General features: G+C 30.2%; 1 protein-coding gene across 1 annotated transcript in view; it reads right to left on the bottom strand.

The window, feature by feature from the left end:
- Positions 1 to 11,220: 11,220 nt before the first annotated feature.
- The window catches only part of LOC113385219 (doublesex- and mab-3-related transcription factor A2-like), a 17,141-nt gene continuing 14,323 nt past the window's right edge, over positions 11,221 to 14,038 (bottom strand). Inside the window, exon 3 of the mRNA XM_026623045.1 lies at positions 11,221 to 11,279. Coding sequence (XP_026478830.1) covers positions 11,221 to 11,279 — 59 coding nt within the window. The remainder of the gene's footprint in view (positions 11,280 to 14,038) is intronic.

Below are 14,038 nucleotides of genomic sequence, written 5' to 3' on the forward strand. Positions count from 1 at the left end.
AATATTTGGGCAAAAAAGTGAAAAGTTAATAATTCCGAAAAAAGACCACATATCATTGATTGCGAAAGGAATACCCATAAAATTGCTTCTAGGGATCGATCAGGCAATAGTATATTATTAACCATTTCTGGATTATATTAGCAAATTATCTTTTTCAGAATTTTTTTGTACTTTAGTTTTCATTTTGTTAATTTTAGTGTGTGCGGTCAGAAGAATAAATGACACGATATGCATGAAGTTCATCAGGAAATTAAGAAATTGGATTAGTATTCTTATGTATTGGATTATGAAAAAAATTAAAATAAACTAGAGAATATCTGAAAGTAGCTTCTATTATACCCAACCTTACAATCATATCAATTTTGTTATGTTCTTTTACAAATTTCAATGATCCTATATCAAATACTTTATTTCGACAGTTGCAACCGTCTTAGGTATATAATGTATAAAAATGTATATAAAATGTATACAAGAACGTTTATACTTTTTCAACTATACATTATTACCATATCAGATATCAAAAGCACGGCAAATAACACGACCTACAATCTTCAAAAGATTTATTTTAATCTAATTGCAAGTTTCATTCACACTTTTTTCATCTGAAATCTGATGAACTGACACTGTAATATTATTCCGGATCGCGTTGCACAAAAGACGTCGTATAAATCTGTAAATCATTTGAGATTTTTTGTGAGTTTTTTCAGATGTCGAATGTATATTATACCTCCTAATATAAAGCGTTGTTACATAAGTGTCAACGATATAATCCGATTTCGACATATTATTGAAACAGGGTAGTAATAGAAAGCGCATTGACAAAAAGTAACAATATTTTATAAAATGTTATATGATTTATTTTATTAACTTAAATTTATTTATATTTTAATTGGAATTAAAGAGATAAGCGTATAAATTTACATGAAATTATTGAAATAATTAATTACTTACTAGTATTTTGACAAAAAAATGTTGAGTTCTTATAATATGCATATAGAAAAGACATGTTAAACAAAGAAAGTATTCATCAATATTAAATTAGGAGTTTAATAAGACAGAACGTATTCTCAAATTCGTGAAATCGATTGGAAAACTTATGATTTTAAGATATTATCGACTATCCAAACAGAATAAATCCACTTCTGCAGATGTTGAAAAACCAACCTTACAGAATTGCAATCCTATTGTGTTCTTTAACTGTATTTGTCTTCCAGATCATAAACAAATTTTAGATTTTTCAAAATAAATAATTTATGCAAGGTAATTAAATTATAAATGACAAGTTCTGAAAGAATTTAAGGGTTCTCTTACATTTACTTCAGAAATATATCAAATTATTTTTTTATATCAAAGTTCAGGTATGTTAAATTTGGCATTAGATTATTTTATTGATATATCAAATTTTATGCAAAACCCAAGATAAAGTACTTGAATAATTGTGATTCTTAATGTAAGGTTTCAATTGGTGGTATAACTTTTTGATTTAAGTTGCTCTACTCCTAATTGATGATATTCTAATTTATGCTCTGCTCCTAATTTTATTTGATATTACTTTGCACGAATCAATTTCCTAATTTTAATTTATTCTGATAGTATTTTCCTTTATTTACGTTGTTCTACTCTCAATTATTTTGATTTTATTTTTTAGTTTTAGCACTGCTCTTAATTTACTTATATACTTTTCTCAAATTTAATTTCATACTTTTCAATTTTTTATATTTTTTAACTATATTTATTTTTCACTTATAAATTGGTCCATTGACGAAATGAAGCAATTATCGGTCTTTTGATTTAGATTTTTTAAATAATTTGTACAAGGTAATTAAAATTGAAATAACTAAATTATAGAGGCATTATAGAGTTTTTTCTGCTTTACTTCAGAAATAAAAAATCTCTCAGTTATTTGACATATGTGATATATAAATAATAATTATGCTTTAGCAATTCGTACAATTTCCTTCAGTTTCTGAAACACAATTTCCCGTGTCGGGAAATCTCTACCGCCGGCAAACGTGATCTTACACGGTATCGCATACGGAAAACGGGAATCGAGCGGGAAAAGCCAGGGTAAGCTGACACCGACTCCAAATTGTTTTCTTTGATCGCAAAGTTTATCCAATTCACAAGTAAGATTACAAAGTTCCGGTTCACAGAAATCTAGATACGAATCAGGACGTTTGATATATTGTCGTTTATATTATAAGGGCGAAAGGACTTATAAAGGCTTATAAAGACAAAAAGAACATACAGTAAGTTAGTAGAATTAATTTAACTAATAATTAGTTTAGCATATTACCTTATAACTATATTATATATGAGAACAATATGTGGGATAATCGGACACGAAAAACATTGCTGCAATATCTAATTAAGGATAATCTGCTAATAACGTCATTATAGAAAATGTAATAGTTCTATTTGCTGAAAATTTTCAAACATAAAATGGTAATTGCTTTTGACTCATATTTATTAACTTCCCGAAGGAGAAGTTTATGTTTTCATAAAAAAATTCGATTCGCTAATTTTATGTTTTCTCGACGTTTCAAGCCATTCTGAATCGAATGAGACCAAATTTGGAAAAAGTACGTGTGTGTGTGAATGTGTATGTGAACAGATTTTTTGCCGTAAATCGACGTTTTCTCAAAAACGCCTGAACCGATTTCAGAAATTTAAAAGCCATTTGATGTTTCTCGATAAGGACTATCATCTAAAATCTACGGAGCCGTTTTCTTGTAAAAAACTGTTGAATAAAAAATTGAGCCGATTTTTATGGAACCTTTTTGGCAATATATATATCATGGTCTTATAGAACTTACTGAAACGGTCTTACAACATGTAGTTTAATTTTAAAAAATCATCAAAGTTTGAGAAAATAAGTAGTTTTTTTAACCTGTGTTAAATATAAAATTGGACGATTTACTTGGTATAACGATAGAGTACTTGATCTTAATGAACATACTAAACCATTAAAGTCCTACGGAAACTGGTTCAATTATAAAAATTGTTTATTTTGAACTGGTTCAATTATAAAATTTGCTCTTAAAAAATATTCCGAGTTAACGTGTTCGTTCGTTTCATACTTTAATCACTCATAAATTAATTTATTTTTTATTGATTAAGTCGATTATTTAAACATATGGGGAAGTTCATGTAACTTGCCTTAAGGCAAAATACCAATACCAACTAGTTTAAATTTAAATATTTTCGAGATGTAGTATCTTATTGACAAAATAATTTATTATCACTTTGTACATACGAGAAACCATCCCCTGGTTATAGCAAATTCCTTGATGAGCGCTTCGCGGTTATTGCCAATAAAATTGTCTCAGCATTCGGCAAATAAACGTGATAGAATGCTAAAATGTCTCCATCTCGAGTCATATTCTCCGCCCCATTTATGAACGAAATACAATATAATAAAACGAGTTGGCGTACAAAACGCCTACAAAACATTAGTATTCCACGCATCGGAAGGGTCAATCTAAATTGCTTTAATGAAAACGCTGATGAGGTAGATAATTCTAATGAATATCATATGGTACGAGATGTAAAATTATTATATTCTTCAAAAATCTCACTGTAGAAACAGAATAATTGTATGTAGATTTAACTAGGCGTAAGTGGCATTTTATCTTAAGGCAAGTTGACTTAATCATCCCAAATTGTGACTTAGCGATATCAATAAAAATTTTAACAGTTAATTTTGAAAATAAAATTTTCGCTTTCACTAGAAACCAATCAATGCGATTTCTAATTGATATCTCTCAAACACATTCATAATATCTGCAATTTTATTAATTATAGTGCACACACACACGTGCTTGTATATCCTAAAAGCGCCCATTATTCAATATATTGAATTTATATAATTCAACCAATTTGCTTCGGTCTGTTTAGTGCATGAACTTTGTCGCACTGTTAAATTTCATTAAAAACGCCCGAAAGCTTTTTTTAAAAAACTTAATAAATTATTTTGCGAAAGATTAAGCATCTGCTATCTGACAAGATTACGAATGTGAGGTGTAGTTCTTGATATTATTTAATCATTTAAACTAATGGTAACATTTTTTACACAATTAGAGAAGTTTTGTTGGCTGCTCTTCAGGTGACATTGATATAAAGAATCTATTTGATAATTATTAATTAATTTCTGTGAACAATGGACAAACCATAAACTTGAAATCACAAGATTTTTGCGAAAATGATTACCAAAAATGCACTTTTTTGCTAATTTGAAAGTCACGTCTTGGCCGATGGTCTCGCTAACCTAATCACGAATCCTCCTTATTGAATTAAGGAGCACAACTAGTGTTAACCGCCAAAAAAAAGGTACTTTTTTGGGAATTCATATTAAGAAAAAACTTTATCAATCATTTCAAAATTTTAAGAATATATTTACACATGTTTTAAGAATACATAGTAAAATTTTTGAAGAAAAAAATTAAATATTTTTTAAGTTATCCTCGATCTCCAACGGCGCGAAAAAAAAGGCCCTTCACTGCTGCAGTGATTCCGGCCTTCAACGTGGATGAATTAAATTTCAATTTAATTTAATTTAATTTAAAAAAAAATCTCGTTAAACTAAATAATATTGTCTGTAAAATGACCTACGATAAAAAAAATCAAAAATTTACAAAATGGCTGCGTTTTAAAAAAAAGTCGAATTTTACCCAAAATTTTGGTCGTTTTTGGACTGCCAATATATACTATATATATACTCTTCAAATGGCTGTGACTCAAAAACTATTTAAGATATCGATTTAATTTTGGTATGTTATTTTTAAAGGTATAACCTATCGAAATATGGAAAAATTGAAAATTCGATTTTTTGAAAATTTCACACTAGTTGTGCCCCTTAATTCAATGGCTTTAATGTTTGTCAAATTTGTTCAGCCGGTTTTGAGAAAAGGATGACGAAATTCAAATTTTGACTCAACACATTACAAAAGCGCCTTTTGATAAAACTTTGGACAATCATATGTTTTCAACTGATGATTTTTAATTACACCACAACTAGTCGTGGTGGGGCCATAGAATTTTAGTATCTTTGATATGACCATGACCTCTATCATCATATGGAAATTTATCAAAATTGTGAAAAAAAAATTTCTAACTTTTAATTTCGAGATCTTTACCAAAAACCAATTAACGCGAACAATATTTTTCGAGCAGTTTTTGAATTTTTAATATCAATTCAGAATTTCGGACTAAAACGATTTTTTGCACTTTTTTATGCAAACAAACTGCTCGGCTTAGTTTTGTACAAAACTAACTTTGATTAGTTTTGTAAAAAACTAATCAACGTGAGTCCTTATTGAGATAGGGTAGGGCGGGGCTAGTTGAGTAAATTTTTACTTAAACGGATGTAGCTCCTCAATGAAAAGACTCAATAAATTGCTGGATTTGTTGTTTATCGCTTAACAAAAGTGTTAATACTATTTTTTGGTAATAAGTAAAATTTAAAAGCTACAGCTGTTTAAATGCAAAAAGTCAAGTATGCTGAATGTACCCATAGGTGGGCAAGTTGAGCACTAAGAAAGTATAATGAAATCATAGGTTCAATGTCGATTAGTGATGAAATAAAATAAGTTTTTAATAACCAGTTCTATATTTATAGTCTTTATTGAGAGAAAACAAAACTTATAGTAATTTTCTTTGAATAATTAACCAAAACTAGAATCAACAAAACAATATCATATCTTAGAAATTATTTTACCATTATATTCAGTATTTTTGTTTAAAATCATTATTTCTTTATATTATTACTCATAGACTTAGCTTAAATCATAAAAATAATAATTAATTTCTGGAAGTTAATGGTAATTGTCTTGATGACAGAACAAGTTTAGCAACTATGCTCAACTAACCCCAACTCGGAATTTCAAAATAAAAGTGAGTTTATAAAAAAAAACGTAAGAATTATACCCAGAATCTCTGTGCATATTAAGAGTACTATAATTATATGGAAGAATAACATTTACCTGATTAAAAATAAATAACATTTGACTAAACTAGACGAAAACTCGTGCTGAATTACTTTTTTACTTCTTGGTATCAAAATAAACAAAACGCCCGTGAGCCTCACTCATTTGTCCAGCGGCCACTAGCGATCGCGGGATGTTTATTTCTCCCAAACATCTATCTTTCCGCCATACAATGCCTAAACGGACGGTGAATAGTTTTCGAGATATTTCGATTGCTCAACTTGCCCCTATGCTCAACTAGCCCCGCCCTACCCTACATCAAATCAATTTAAAATTTTTTGAAATCGATCGGACAAAAGATTGAAAAATTGGCTCACATACACACACATACTTTCTACTAATTCCGTCTCAATCTCTTTGGAATGACTTAAAACGCCGAGAAAACATATTTCGGGAAGTTAATAATGATTAATAATTGTGTTATTTTCTTTCTCTTACCTGGGCTGGGAGGTTCGCTATCGTGTTCCGAACTTTGGTACTCTGTACGTTGAGTTTCACTGTGTGTCGGGTATTTCAAATTCGGCGATACGTTGACTGAGTCCCTCACTGGCGATACGTTTCCTGCAGTAGGGGGCACCGACGGCACGGTCGTCGTCTGGGGCCCTGTGAGCGATTGCGACCCTGTCGTACCAGTTCCGCCGGCTGTGTACAACAGACCAAGCTCGCGCGCTTCGCTTTCTTCTTGAGCTTGCTGCCGGCGCAGAGCAACCTGTAATTGAATCAAAAATTATATTTAGTTTTACACTATTACAGTTGATTACATGGAGACGGGAACAGGTAAATCTATAATAAAGCTACGTAATTAGTAAGGGCTCGATTCCGCCGTAAAATAGACCAATGCTACGAAGGGGCTGTTACGTACGTATAGCTTCTCATACAAGATAGTACTGAATACTGTCATAATGTCATGTGGTTGCTGTGCAGTCAAGCGTTAAAAAAAACAATCGTATCATAACTGCATCTTTGTAATATGGCTTAGTAACACATGAGTGAAGTAGCATTTTGACGGTATTTTTACCATTTTCTATAAGAAGCGCTACGTAACATAGTCTTGCTACAACGTTAGTCTAATTTAGGGCAGAATAGCCCAATAAATTATCTCAACAGTTTAAGTAAATCCTTAAGTTCTGATCGCTGTTCAAATAAGTGATAAAAACGAGTAACTTTTAAATTTATACTCCATTATTAATTTGTTTTACATAAATTGCAATAAATTAGATTGTATTAATAAACTAGTGGTGCATGACATCGGACGCTTAGTTCTCTCAAAAACTACCATTTTTTGCACATTTAGCTCTGTATCTTCGAAATGGCTGAACCTGCCTCTGCTAAAAACTAATCACCTCTTCTCCCAATCATTACAAATTGAATGCTTTTAGATCATTCAAATCGGATACTCCTTTCTCTCAAAAATTCGATTTGTATTTTCTGGCTGGACTGCCTTTGCCAAAAACTAATCAGCACATCTCCCTAACAATAGGAATCGAATGTTTTTTAAACCATTCAAATCGGTTGATCCGTGCGCCCGAAAACGTGGACGAAAATGCGGAGATACAAAACACACACACACATATCCATTTTTTCTGAGGTATGCCAAAATGTTCAGAAACCTTCAAAACGATGAGAAATGCAAAAAAAAAAATATTTTTGATTTTCGGACCATTACTATAACTACCCTACGGAAAGTTTATTATTACATTATTTTACATTAAATATATTTGTTATATTTGTTGCAGTATTGAATTACATTCATTATTTTTCCTCACATTAATGCTATTGCCTTGTCAATTTTGATCATTTTCAATTTTTTTTCCGATTCTTATTGTTAAAAGTTATTCCTTTAGGAATTCTCAAAATGTTGTCAATAAACTAATAGAATTCAATATAAACGATGAGTTATAATAAAAATAGCATATCTTATAAGTATTATAAGCAATTATATTCATTTTTTTGTTTAGTAGTTTACATTCATATAAAGAAATATAAGACGATGAAAGAAATGTTACATTATATTGAAAATGAGAGAAATTTATTATATATTTATTATTAAAAATGACGTGAAATGTTACATTTATATTATATAGTATCGATACAGCAATTAGCGAAAAATGTACATTTAAAGATAATTTTATTCAGCAGATCAAGCTTTTACATTATCATGAATTTCGAAAGTTTTCGTGAATTTTAAATAACCTAAAGTAAATTAATTGTGCAAGTATAAATGTTATGAAATGTGCTGAAAATAATAGAAATTCATATATTCAATTAAACTATTAAATTAGTTAGTACTTAGATTGATACTAACTTATATAAGTACTAAAGGCATAGTTTTGAATGCTCAATTGTAATATAAAATTGAGTCATTGCAATATTACAATATAAATAATGTGAAGTAATATAATTATACACTTATACAGATAAATATGTCATAAGAATTGAATAAAGTAGAGATTATTAAACTAAATTTAAACTATCAGATATATTATAGTTATTATAAATGCACTTATGTAACATAAAATTAAATCAGTGCAATGATTATAAAAACATTATTTATATTAAAAGACTATTTAATTCGAAAATATTATAAAACAGTTTCATATCAACAAACAATTGGATAAATATTGAAATTAAATACCATATCAGAAAAAAACTTTTTTACTTATATTTTAAAAGAAATCATTACGTCCTATGAGCTGTTGGGCAGAAACTTCTTACGTTGATTTTTTTTAGTTGGTAACCCTATGGTTGATCTATTTATATTTGATTATTTTAATATTAGAATTTATCAAATGCGGTTGATATAATAATCAATCTAATGCAGCAGTACCCGGGAAGGTCTATTTTCACTTGGAGACATATATTTAAGATGTATATTTCCAAGTGATGATAGACTTTCTTTTTTAGAGAAAGAGTTTTTTTCTTTTAAATCATATGGTTTTATGAGCGCCATTTCCACTAGAATTAAAGTAATTCACATTCCATCTAGAATTCACTTCATTATAGACATCTTGATGGATTCTAGCAGATTCACTACTTTAGTACAAACTTTTCAGAAAACTAACGATTTTATAAAAAACTTTTTTTTCCATTTTTTTTTTAAATCGAAATTTATTTCATATATCTCAAAAAGAATAAAGTTACGTGTAAAAGCATATAGAAAAAATCAAAGGGATCTTCTGGCTTATTATTGTTTTTTATTATTTTTCTTTCCACAAAAATTGACAGAGTTATGAATGTTTAAAGACTGCGAGGCCCGCGCAAATTAGAAAAAAAAGGTTTTTATAAAATCGTGAGTTTTCTGATCTGCTAGAATCTATCAAGATATCTATAATGAAGTGAATTCTAGATGGAATGTGAATTACTTTAATGAATGAATGTGAATTAAACAAAAATTGTTAAGATTGTAAAACGACTTAAATAAATCCATTTCCAAAATTTGATCTATTTGTTATTACCTGTGCAGCCATGACCCGTTGCCTTTCGGCGATCAAGGTGCATTTAGCACAAACGCAATCCCTCCACCGGCAATATCTTTTGTGTCCTTTCAAAGCGCTCACGACTCCGTGATTTCGGCAGCGGGCGCATTTCGGCGTCCTCTGGTACCTCTCCGAAGCGCGCAAGAAGAACGCGGGTGGTAAACCGCCCAGAACCGCGTGCTGAGACATGAGGGCACTCACGTCCACGCCGCTCGGCAAGGACATGGTAAAAGAAATATTTGTACCGGGATAATTAGATAGTAAAATTAATTAATTGATATTGTTGGTTCAGATGTTTTTAGTTATTTGGATTTTTTGAGTGTGTTTTTATAGAAAATTTGGAAGGATTTATCATATTAGTTTACAGTACAAGTGTTCACTAAATTGGTAAAATTGTTTGTATGTTTTTTGAATAATTTTTGTTCTAAAATATTTCACTGAATTAATATAATAAACATCACTTGTATCAGTTATCTAATCATTGTCAATCGCACGGGTCACATATGTTTATGCCAATTCAAAATTGACAAAAAATATAATTAATATACTACGGATCTCCTTTCATATGCCATTTAATTTTTTTTTAATCTGATGTTCAATCTTTAAGCACATTGGTTGAGAAATTAATATCTTAACTTTTCATAGTTAAAAATAATTTGTAAATTAGTTTAATGAATTACGTTTAAGTATTTTAATTCACTACCATGAATAAGTTTCGTCAGTCTTTAACAATCACTTAGAAAATTATTAGAAATTTCTTTTATATTTGAACAATATCACTTGACAAAAAAACTGGTCACTTTTTTGGACACAAAAAACACGTCTAATTCGCTTAAAAACGTTTTGTAACCGAGCTTTCTGTTAACAATCTGTATAACTGTCGCGAGAGAGCAATGCTTGGCTGGGATCTTCTCGAAACTTTGTAATACACAATATCACATAGCGTTATCATGTCGCCATGGAGGGGGTCGCGCGTTTATTGTGCATATTGTACACATTGTACAATATCCATCCCTCCCCAGAATAAGTGATCGATACGGATCCTGGTGGGATAAATCCGGCTTCTCTCCGCCAATGGAGTGGCTGATCTCGGCGGTTAAAATGTGTATACAGTTGCGCCGTTCGTCGTCGCTTGCTCTTGGCGGTGTACCATTTTGTTACCGAAAATATCAACTCGCGCAAGCCTAACGGGGGCCACACCTAGACCCGTGCCTATTGGACGAGGGGCGTTTTCTGCGGAGTCACGGCTTCTGATGTGTTTTCTTTTGCTTTGCCGCTTCTGCACAGCGCTTTCCGGACGCCCGGAGTTCACACCGTGGAGGTGTCGCGGACTCGATGGGTTCACGACCGGCCCGGATGATACGTAGCGTTACGGTGGTATCCATTATACGTAAATATATCGAAATTGATTAAATCGGCGTGCAGTTTTGCATTAGCGGGGGAAATTATTACTAAACGCTATTATATCTATTGCGTTTTTATAAATTATACTATATCTGCCATTCCAATTAATAAGTGGTTAAATTAATTATCACAATCTCCACAAATTTTGGTTACAAAGTTTTATTACTTGGGTAATATCGCATGTTTGAATTAATCGTTTAAATTTTATATAAAGTTTGTTTCCAACCAATATTTTTTTCAGTTTATTAACTATTTTCAAAGAAATAGTTAATGCCGCGACTTGAGACGTTTTGGCCGAAATTTGACTCAATCACTTATTCACTGTAAGATAATGATATCGTAATGCATTATCACCGTTAAGAAACTGTAGTTATACATGTTTCATTATCTTCTTTTACTTCAACAAAAGCTTTATCTAGTAATATAGTATTGCACTTGGGAATAATTGAAGTAAAAGCACAAATGTTTTATATGTCGCCTTTAAAAATTTCTAAAGTTTTTCATAACACACACACACACATATATATATATATATATATATATATATATTATATATATTTACTAGCCGGCCCGACAAACTTCGTCCTGTCAAAAAAATTTGTAATGTGGCGGTGTTTTGTTCCTACCTTTTTTCTATTCTTTGCAAAAAATTATCCTGAACAAAACCGTCACTCTGGTAATAATTCGGTGTGAATTAAAAATAACTAAATGAAACACTATAAGCATTTCAAAGTAAGCAATCTTAATCATGTAAATCATAAATAAAAAATCAGTTTAATTTTCATTGTAGTGCTTTGTGATAAACGATGTTTTTTGTTTGATTACCTGGCGCATAGACAAACAAATCTGATGGTTTTCCAATACGGGAATAGACATCATACAATTTTCCATGTGAGAAACATGGGTTTTCCAAATTAATACCACAAACACTTAATGATACCATAAACGCACTGGAAACTGTAATTGTTTATCCTCAAATGGTACATCAGTCGGAATCATTGGAATGCACGGTGCGAGAACATCTTCTGCTTTATACTATCCTTTCAATATAGTTGCTTCCATCACGTTGTTTGGTAGTTTTTTAATCGCTAACCTTGTGCCGTTGCAAAGGCGCGGTTGGTCGATATTTCGCAACATTATAATTGCCGATCCAACCTTTAATTGAAGATTGTGATAATCCTAGCAAATCCAGCGAGTTTAAAAACTCCGGTGGATCGTCTTGGTTAGATGCCGAATCAACTGATTCGCCTGTAATTTGTTCTTGAGTTTTGAAATTCAATTCATTTACATCAATGTTTTTGGCTGCCAATATAGCTCGTTAATTAATAGAAAGCTATTTCTATGTTGATATAAATATATTAAAAATTAGATTATTAAAAACTACGCAAAATGTCATGACATAGATCATTGTTTTTTCTACAAATTTCGTTGCCTACTCGATTAAAAAAGAAAAGGGCTGTTTTTAGGGTTTTCCCGGCAATTATTCGATTTTTTCTCGCCGTAAGAACCATCCTTGGACATCATCGAACATTTTAAAAAAAGAATTGCCCAAATTGGTTCAGGCATTGTTGAGTTATGCGCTTACCAACACATTTTGCGATCCATTTTTATATATAAGATATAAGGTAGAGTGATCGCTATCAAGAGAAAAACTGCCATCTATCAATATTCATAACAACCGTACTTTTTCGTAGTTAGTTATTTTTTTGTTTCCGTGCTTTCTAATTTAGTTTATCATACCTGAATATAGTTTTCAAGTATACGTTATTTAATTGTTTTATGTAATGTAATTAATTTCTTATAAAATTTCTATAAAAACTTACGCGTGTAGTAACCTTCACACTGTGAAGGTATAAACAAGAAGAAAATAGTAAATAAAACTGTAAATTAAGTTGAAAAATGAAATTTTTCGAGAGATAAATTAAATAAATAGATATACCAACTGCGCTGACAAAAAATAGTAAAATATATATTTTTATATTTGAGTATTATCTAGGAATTTCACTGAACTGAACATTGTTTAATACGTTTTATGCGTTTTATTTTATATAGTATTTGTATAGACATATATAATCCATGTTTAATTCATCTGGGTGTTTGTAATTATTTATTTATTATTATTTATTATAAACAAGCAATAATAAATAATAATATTTAATTATTATTTATTATTTTATATTATTGTCCGGAATATCTCCAAAATGATTTTCATTAATAGAGTCTAAAACTTCCTAGAAAATATGAAATGTTTAAAATTTTAAAATTTTAAATGATTTAATTTTTAATTGTATTTATTAACAAAATGTGGCTTTGCAATAAATCTTCCGGTACTGTAAAGGTTAAATACAATAATCCCATTTTATTGAGATGTTAGGTTTTGAACAAGTTATACAAATCTTTATGCACACCATAACTTTATTTCTGTCCAAATTTTGTAGAACCGATTTAAAAATAATCGCAAACATGTTTATACAATTATTTGTAAAAAGTCGTCAATTTACGGTATATATCGAGGCAAATACTGCCAAGTTGCCTTGATTTGAACAAAAGGCGACCCTCAGAGCAAACGCACCCTTCGCAAATAAGATGTTATTTTGATATTATTGCATGGAATTAACAAAGCTCGAGGCTCGAGGCAAATTCCCACAAACCCTTTCCCACAGAATTATCTGAAAATGTAAAATGTCGCACAAAGAGAGAAATTGTATAGATTGACATCTAATTTTTTCTTTCGATTTTTTAATTAAATTATTTCTTGTACGCTAATAGTTAGATATTGTGAAAAGCTCTATGAGTGATTCTTTAAAAGGATATCCGGCACCGAAATTTTATATTTATTTTATTTATTGCTTTAAAATTAATATTTATCTTTCACACACACACACACTGTAAATAAATAAAAGCCTATTTTTTATTTATTTACAGTCGACGTTTCGAAAATAGGTATGTTTCATCTTAAGGACTTTAAGATGTCCTCGTGATCTCGATAAGATTTAAACAAACAATATATTTAAGAAAACTAGAAAATAAGAATGAATAAGATTGTGGAAGAGATAATATTACAAATAATATTACAATATAATCAAAATGAAAATAATAAAAATAAATGAGTAGATTATCCAGATGTCCTGAAGATGAAACGTACCTAGTTCCGAAACGTCGACAGTAAATAAA

Source organism: Ctenocephalides felis, unplaced genomic scaffold (genome assembly GCF_003426905.1).
Source record: "Ctenocephalides felis isolate EL2017-DRISC unplaced genomic scaffold, ASM342690v1 CF-g0.4_SCAFFOLD_00845, whole genome shotgun sequence".
Classification (NCBI taxonomy): Eukaryota; Metazoa; Arthropoda; class Insecta; order Siphonaptera; family Pulicidae; genus Ctenocephalides; species Ctenocephalides felis.